The 8,652-nt window shown below is 33.1% G+C and overlaps 1 protein-coding gene across 3 annotated transcripts in view; it reads left to right on the top strand.

The window, feature by feature from the left end:
• Window positions 1-7,321, top strand: part of LOC111401640 (alpha-N-acetylglucosaminidase-like) — a 12,001-nt gene extending 4,680 nt beyond the window's left edge. For 2 of the 3 annotated variants that reach the window (XM_023029466.1, XM_023029469.1), the window contains exons 6-19: window positions 379-473; window positions 1,125-1,206; window positions 1,570-1,676; window positions 1,798-1,828; window positions 2,574-2,715; window positions 3,054-3,101; window positions 3,876-3,985; window positions 4,330-4,432; window positions 5,196-5,294; window positions 5,507-5,617; window positions 5,736-5,977; window positions 6,279-6,516; window positions 6,592-6,670; window positions 6,834-7,321. In XM_023029466.1, the coding sequence (XP_022885234.1) occupies window positions 379-473; window positions 1,125-1,206; window positions 1,570-1,676; window positions 1,798-1,828; window positions 2,574-2,715; window positions 3,054-3,101; window positions 3,876-3,985; window positions 4,330-4,432; window positions 5,196-5,294; window positions 5,507-5,617; window positions 5,736-5,977; window positions 6,279-6,516; window positions 6,592-6,670; window positions 6,834-7,105 (1,759 nt within the window). In that variant the 3' untranslated portion in view covers window positions 7,106-7,321. The remainder of the gene's footprint in view (window positions 1-378; window positions 474-1,124; window positions 1,207-1,569; window positions 1,677-1,797; window positions 1,829-2,573; window positions 2,716-3,053; window positions 3,102-3,875; window positions 3,986-4,329; window positions 4,433-5,195; window positions 5,295-5,506; window positions 5,618-5,735; window positions 5,978-6,278; window positions 6,517-6,591; window positions 6,671-6,833) is intronic. The other variant, XM_023029468.1, reaches the window with a different exon arrangement.
• Window positions 7,322-8,652: the final 1,331 nt, after the last annotated feature.

Genomic DNA, 8,652 nt, shown 5'->3' with positions numbered 1-8,652 from the left:
TCCCCTTTTCCCCCCCCCCCCCCCCCTTTTTTTTTGCATTTTCATCTTTAAGGTCCTGCCTATACAATACGCTGGACTTTCTTAACATGGATGCCCTTGATTTTATTATCATGAATTTAAGCTAATAATATTTCTGAAGTTGACTACAGTATAAACCCATAATTTATCTGCATGGTCACCTAAAGTTGTTGCTGTCAACTCTGTTTGTTGCTCATTTTGCCAAATAACTTCTAAAACTTGAGGCATCTGTTATGTTGGATGAAAGCTAGTGTTCCTCCTTTTATAGCTCCATTGAATAACTTCAATATCCACTGTGTTTGGGTTCATTTTGCTAGCTATATTTCAGTTGTCCTCGTAGAACTAATAATTCAATCACAGGTGGGGTGGGCCATTGCCACAAAGTTGGTTAGATCAGCAACTGATACTGCAGAAGAAAATACTTGCTAGAATGTATGAACTGGGAATGAATCCAGGTACAAATCTTTCTTGGATGCATTCTAGACAATTCTGATGGAAAATATAAATTCTATCTTGAATGCTTACTAGAGTCTAGACAAATTTCCTATAAAAATCATATCTTACGAGCGATGTCCTCACATAATGATGTTGTGAAGTTTGAAAGGAATCAAAACTTTCCATAAAAGATCAACCAATTGTATTGCAACCTGTCAACAATTTCAAATTCTATCTTGGATGCTTACTAGAGTCTAGACAATTTTCCTATCAAAATCATATCTTACAAGCAATGTCCTCACGTAATGATGTTGTGAAGTTTGAAAGGAATCTATAATTTCCATATAAAAGATCAATCAATTGTATTGCAACATGTCAACAGTTTCAAATTCAATCTATGAAAATATGAGAAGCCTTTAAATATAAATTTTGGATTATCTCTCACATCCATTTGTTTTCACTAAATGTCATCCAGGAGTTCCTAATTGTTGTGCCACACACATTAGACAAATGAAAACTTTCATGGAAAGAAAATTCTGCAGAACAGAATAAAATCTGAGTCGGAAACGCCACCTTATAGGAATTGTACTCTTAACTTTGTTTTGATAGCATTGGCTTTATTGTATTTTTTTCATTATTTATTTATTTATTATTATTATTTTTTGGTTTAGTCCTTCCAGCCTTTTCTGGTAACGTTCCGGCAGCTCTGAAGCTTGTTTATCCTTCTGCAAAGATAACACATCTAGGAAACTGGTAATGTTGTAGCACTTATTTTTTGAACATTACTGTCATTTCTTTCTACTTACTTTTAGTTCCCCACCTATACCTGCTGTTCATGCATTTAGCAATGCATGATTTTTATTATGATTGTGTGTCATTCTCCTGAGGAAGTTTTAAAAAATAACGACATTATGAAGTAAAAAGCTAGTTTTATAAGATTTTATAGATTTATAGCTTATGAAGTTTTTGTGGAAAATTGTTCAAAAATATCCATATTTGCTGTAGAGCTGGTCTATCATGGTTACAGTAAAATGATTTTCTGGAGCCTAGCATCCGAGCAAGAAACTTTGCAGCAGTTCACTAAATGATCTTTTTTGTTTTGTTTTGGACATTTAGGTTCACTGTTTGGAGTGACCCTAGGTGGTGCTGCACCTACCTTCTTGATGCAACTGATCCCCTGTTCATTGAAATTGGGAGGACATTTATTAGGCAACAATTGACAGGTGTGCGAGTCAATTCTCTTACTATCATTGTGCATATGGATTACGTTATTAATCAATCATTTAACTTGGTTTCAAAAAGTTCTATACTGCTCCTGAAATTCCTATATACCTCTCTATTCAGAATATGGAAGGACTAGTCACATATATAACTGGTAAGGCCCACATATATTACTGTTAAGCTTTACTTCACATTCTTGAAATACCAACTGGCTTAGTTCCTTGCTTGTCCAAACTTGTTTGTTTTTCTTTTTTACAAGTAGTTTGATTTAAAATTTTACGAGCTAGATCAAGATAAAATTGCTGCTTTACCAAGGTATTTATGTGTTAAGCAGATCTGCATCCCCATGTCAATCACATATATCAACAGTTTGATCCTTATGTAGTGCAACTATGTCTACATATGCCATGTTTCACCATGTTTTCGGTGCCTTTGATAACTGAGCAAGTCCATAACTTTGTGTTATTTTATCTTTCCGAAAGCCAATGTTGACCTTTTTCATTCACTTAAGTTTGACATTGTAACTAAGCCTATGTTTGGCTCGTGATTATAAACACTCAAGCCACTTTTTATCCACATATATAGAGGGATCCGTAAGTACTACCCACTTATCTACTACTCATTTCTATCTAGTTATAATTTAAACTATTTATAAACATTTCCAGACATGCTTTAATTTCGAGGATCATTTCTGGCCAACCCTTCTCCACATCTATCTCGAATTTTAACCTAACAACTTTTACAAGCCTTGAAATACACTGATGTGAACATGGTCTCACATTCTCTTCCTGTATTATTGTATACATTATCTTATTTTCATCAGGATCTTGGCCAGAATCAACATGTTACATTAAATTAATAAAACTTCCTTGTTGTTCAATATAATTAAAGTGCAAAAGCTGTCGTATTCCATGTTTTCCCAGTGATACTTTTGATGAGAACACACCCCCAGTAGATGACCCAGACTACATCTCATCGTTAGCTGCTGCAATATTTAGTGGCATGGAAAGCGGTGATGTGGATGCTATTTGGCTAATGCAGGTGATATTTGTGCATCTTATCACTTTGATTTTCCTTCTAATCGAAGTTATTCTGTCTTACCTGATGAGGAACTTGATAGTGATGAAGATCGTGCTGATCCCTGAAAGTTAATTATTTATGCTTCTATCTACGTATTCAATTAAGATTAAAATTTAAACATGCTTAGTCTGTTATTTGCTGGCATGGGAATCTATTTCTATTTGACACGTCATGCCATTTATGCGTACTGTTCCAGGTCCTGCTAGCCTTATTTGGTTTTCTTTCTAGGTTCTACTTTAGTTTTTTGTACCCTTATGATTTTTCGTTCCGATTTTAATCAATGTCTTTATGTTTTGTAGGGGTGGCTTTTTACTGATGACCCCTTTTGGAAGCCTCCACAAATGAAGGTTATGTTTGATTCTGTTTCATCATTTGAATTGATTCTTTTGATGTCCATTGAACATAGGTTCTCCAGTCACTAGCTCGATTGTTTTGATACGACACGTGGAAATTCTTGAATAATTACACATACAAACAACGTTTAGCTCTAAGTTTATGTATTTTCTAAAATTTTATGTAGTGTGGAATAAATTAAGAGAATGTAAATCATTACACCCCTGTTTGAGCACCATTTGACAATATATTTTGTAAAAAATGATTTTTTTTAATTTTTTGAGAATGTATGGCTAAAAAGTAAAGAAAATTTTTGGGTTTACAAGAAAAATTATATTATTGGAAGAATGTGTGATTGAAAATTAAGTCCGAAGAAAAATGAGTTTTAGAAAATGGGGCTCAAATATAGGCTACATCATATATTGAAATTTAAGTAACAGTAGTCGAAGTCTTCATGATACAAAACTTATATACATGAAGCCTTCAACATCAGAATGCCGTGAGCGCAGGAAATAATTTCAAGTTTCATGCTTGACCACATATTTTATTACCCTAAGGGTGTTCAAAATGCATCTAATAAATAAATATATTGGTATATTAAGTATATTCATTTTCAGTTTTATTTGTTATGTAACGAGATTGTGAAGGTGTTGGAAACTTTGAGGAGTTTCCTGTATGGTATCTGATAGGGACACAGGTCGCACATCAAATTTTTCGGTGTTGGTTATTTCTCTGTTTTTCTTTTCCTAATGCAAGTCTGCTTCTCTATAAATCTCTCCTATTTTCAGGCACTATTACATTCTGTTCCTGTTGGGAAACTGGTTGTTCTTGATCTGTATGCTGAGGTTAAACCTGTTTGGATTACTTCAGAACAATTCTACGGTGTTCCTTATATCTGGTAACCCCTACTGGTTTCATTTTGTGTGTGACATATATGCACAGTTTTTAATCAGATTTAATTGAACATTTGAGCACCTGAGCATTGGATTTATCTTGCATTGATGGTTCCAGGCATTTGAGCTTTTTTTTTTCTATGTATGAATATAGAGAAAATCACATAAAATTGGCACAGAATTATTTTATTTTTAAGATTATAGATATTTAAGAGTGCAAAATGTGCATAGCTTTCGTGTGTGTAGTTTTTATGCAGTTAGAAAATAAGATACATGCAAGCATGTTTTGATTTATTCTTCGTCTTTTAACCCATTGATGTCACATTTGAATTTATCATGAGATATTCAGGTGTATGTTGCATAACTTTGCTGGAAACATAGAGATGTATGGAATTTTAGATGCTGTTGGATCAGGACCCGTAGATGCTCGCCTTAGTAAAAACTCCACCATGGTAACTCTATTTGATCAAATCTAATTTTGATCTCCTTTACATAAAATTTTTTTTCCTTATTTTCAGAATGACAATACATCTATCAGTCTATAATAGTACTAACCATTTTAAACAATGTCCGTGCATGGCCATTTCACTGAAATACTTGCCTTGCTTCAGTTGCTTCTGAATTATTTATAGATTCTACATAGTGTCTCTGTCTCTAAAACTAGATTTTCTGTTGTTAATTAACATATCCGAATCTTTTCAATTTTTTCAGCCATATCTCATGTTCGCCGAGATCTAGTTTTATGTGCATCAGGTTTTTATCAAAACTTTATCATACATAGTATCCTAAAAACTCTGGCCTTATATTTGTCTTTTTCACGTATCCTGGTTAAAAACATTGTTACTTTTCAGATTTTATACTGCTTTGTACTTGCTGTAATTTCACAGAGTCAGTTTAAGCCCTTGCTTGAGCCTCATTTTTTTCATCAAAATACATTCTTCAACAGTGATTTGACTCCACTTTAGCCACACATTTTTTAATAAAATAATATTACATGCAAATCCATGACTTTTCTTTATTTTTTAACCACGCATTTTCCATCAATACATTATTCAAAAATGCATTTTTTGACAAGAATGTGAATCAATCAAGGGCTAAAGTAAGAAACTTTCTCAGAACTCTATTCTTTGCTCAATGACGTTCGGTATTTACTCATCTTTACTTATGATTGTTCCATTTTCTGTCTTACTCATCTCTCAATTTTATTTACTCAAGGTTGGTGTTGGGATGTCAATGGAAGGTATCGAACAGAATCCTGTTGTTTATGATCTTATGTCAGAAATGGCATTTCGACATAACAGAGTTGACATTAAGGTAAACCAAGAAGCCTTGCAATGCATGTTATACACATTTGTATTTATATTAAAAGTAGAGCTCAAAGTCAGTCCGAAATTTTTGTACATTCATTTGAAATCGTGAGGGATTTCTAACAGTTACTTGCATTATTGTTAACAATCGCTGGCACACTCCTCTATGAGCCTCATTTTCTATATCTTCAAAATGTAACTCGACTTTTTCCCTCCCAGACATGGATTGATCTATATGCCAAAAGACGATACGGCAGATCTGTTTCATCTGTACTAGATGCCTGGAATATACTGTATCATACAGTTTATAATTGCACAGATGGTTTAAATGTAAGCCATAATGTGTAGCTTTTGTAGTTCTTAACCATTGCATCTTTCTCACTGTGTTAAGGCTTGCCTTTATGCTCAAATTTTTGTTACACTTCTTTTAAAACGTTTGTAATTACAGGACAAGAATAGAGATGTTATTGTGGCTTTCCCAGATGTTGATCCGTTTTCAATTGCATTACCATCATTTTCACCTATTGGAAGATATCACCATGCTAATTATCCATCTCCTGGGAGAGCCATTTATGAACTTGGTGATTCCTATAATCATCCTCATCTCTGGTATTCAACTTCAGAATTAATACGTGCTCTAGAACTTTTTATTGCAAGCGGGGATCAACTCTCAGAAACGAGCACTTACAGGTTTCATATATTTCGTTTTAGATCAATGAAGCATGATATTGAATTTTATGTTCTGTGTTTATGTAATCTTAAATCATTTCTATAGAAGATTAAAGACGGAGATTATTTTGAGACTTATCATGTCAAGTGAGATCAATCCTGGAAAAAGAAGCTAAAATCTTGTTCATTATCTTGTCCACTAGTGCGTTCCAAACATGTACATATGGTGCATCTCACACGGATCTCCATATTTATTTGTCCATAACATCACCATTATATTTTCCTCCTCATATGGTTGTGGAATTCTATATGGTCATCTCAGGTACGACCTTGTTGACCTGACAAGACAAGCTTTAGCAAAGTATGCAAATCAGCTTTTCTTGAAGGTTATCGAAGCATATCAGCGGGGTGATCTCCCAGCTGTTTCTCAGCTTAGCCAGAAATTTCTCAATCTCGTGGAAGATATGGACACACTTTTAGCATGCCATGATGGATTTCTTTTAGGACCTTGGCTCGAGAGTGCAAAGAAACTAGCACAAAATGAGGAACAAGAAAAACAGGTATGCATTCTTTCCAAATGAATGAACATGATTACTACAACCGGGACAACACTTGAATTAGTGAAAAATATGCAGTTTGAATGGAATGCAAGAACCCAAATTACAATGTGGTTCGACAACACCGATGAGGAAGCTAGCCTACTTCGTGACTACGGTATGTTGAGAACCCATATTAGTAATTTATATAGATCAATAGCCATGATGCTATGACTTGTGTGGTCATTTAGTATCTGATTCTTCCAGCTTTTAGAGCACAGAATACTCTGAACAGGGATTTATAATGTACTGAGATCCTTGGTCTTTTACCTTCATTCTAGGAAATAAGTACTGGAGCGGACTTCTACGAGATTACTATGGCCCCCGTGCAGCAGTTTATTTCAAGTTTCTAATACAAAGTTTAGAGAAGGGAGACAGTTTTCGCTTGAAAGAATGGAGAAGGGAATGGATCAAACTTACAAATGATTGGCAGAGTAGTAGGAATGTTTTCGCAGTCCAAAGCAAGGGCAATGCCCTCAACATATCACGCTGGCTATTCGAGAAGTACTTGAAAGGTTCAACTCATTCGATCAATCTAGTCCAGGATACTTGAATAGTTTGTGAACTTTTCCCCACAAGTTAGAAGGTCTTTTTAAAGAGCAGGATCCAATTCCTAGCATTTTGTCTTGCCTTTTGTCACTCTTTATGACTGATATTTGCCCCTACATCAATGTTGCCCCTGATTTTTATTATGCAGTACATTTTTTTAAGCTGTTCCATGTAACACTTGATTTATTCAATAAATTTATAAATTGTTTGAAAAAATTAACATGGATACAGAGATATTCTCTAGTATTATGGAGAAGACTGAAAAGAGTGAAATTGTTATACATTTAGGAATAGTTAGTGTAGGTTTTGACGATAATGGTATCTTACTGAATTTATTATTAGTTTTTTCAATTAAATCAGTTCATTTAGTTGAAGTTAGAAAATAGAAACACTAGCAGGGAAGATTTATGCATTTACATCATTGTTCTCTAATGTAGATGTAATATTTTGTTTTCATTTCAATGAAAACTTGATTCGGAATATAAATAAAATAAATCTGGACTATAATATATGATATTTGTGATTGTGTTTCAAGAGCATCGGATGGGATACACTAAACTCTTATTCTACGAAGTCATTTTATATTTTAATACATAACAACGATGACATCTTAAAAGGATATACTGCTTTGAAGTAACTTTGCCTCTAAAGTGGACTTGTAATGTCAAGGTGTCCAACTTGGTGTTAATTATGTTGATGATCATTGATGTTATGAGTAATTATGTCAAGTCTTACTGAAGAAATTTCTTATGGTAATAGTCACTCAATTTTCTAATAGTTACATTACACTGAGGTCATTTGATCAAATACATTAAGGTTAAATCTTACATTGTGTAATTAAGTAAAAATGTGTCACCAAATTGCATTATTTATTATGCCAGGTTAGTAAAATCATTTTTAAGAAAGAAAAAGTGGGCTTACCATATCATTTAAGCTCGAAAATTTGACCAAAATTTGAGCCACATTACATTTTCTTACCCAAAAATGATTAATTCTGAATTAGTAGTTCTCCAAATTTGTTAACAGAGTGTAACAGTAATGGCATGTGGCAACACATTGTGACTTAATGGTACCACATAGAATTTAACGTTAAGGATGCATTTAATTGCCAATATTTTTTCATGAAATGTCTTTTTTTCACAAAAATTCCTACTTTTGTACTGTTTGATTGATTGATTTTTTTTTTTCCATGAAAAATATTTTCATATGTTTGATCACGTGACTATATTTTCTTAAAAAATAAAGAAAATATTTTCTTTAGGGGAGCATGATTCTATTTGTTAGATAATTCATTATTTCTCTCATCTACCTACTAATAAAAGATAGACAAATATAATTTTTTTTAGATTGAAAAAAAGAACCAATCAAACATATTTAATTAATAATTTTCCTGCAAATAAGAATTTAATTTTATTTTATTTTTATCTAAATTTCATGCTTACAATCAAACGCAACATAAGTTCTTAACAAATAATCATTAGTGTAAAATTTAGAAACTTGGCTGGGTGACTATTATCATAAAAATATAAGTTCAATAACAAAAAATTTAAT

This window comes from Olea europaea, chromosome 10 (assembly GCF_002742605.1).
Source record: "Olea europaea var. sylvestris chromosome 10, O_europaea_v1, whole genome shotgun sequence".
NCBI classification, from domain to species: domain Eukaryota; kingdom Viridiplantae; phylum Streptophyta; class Magnoliopsida; order Lamiales; family Oleaceae; genus Olea; species Olea europaea.
The sequence above is the reverse complement of the archived record's forward strand: the minus strand, read 5'-3'. Positions and strand labels throughout refer to the sequence as shown.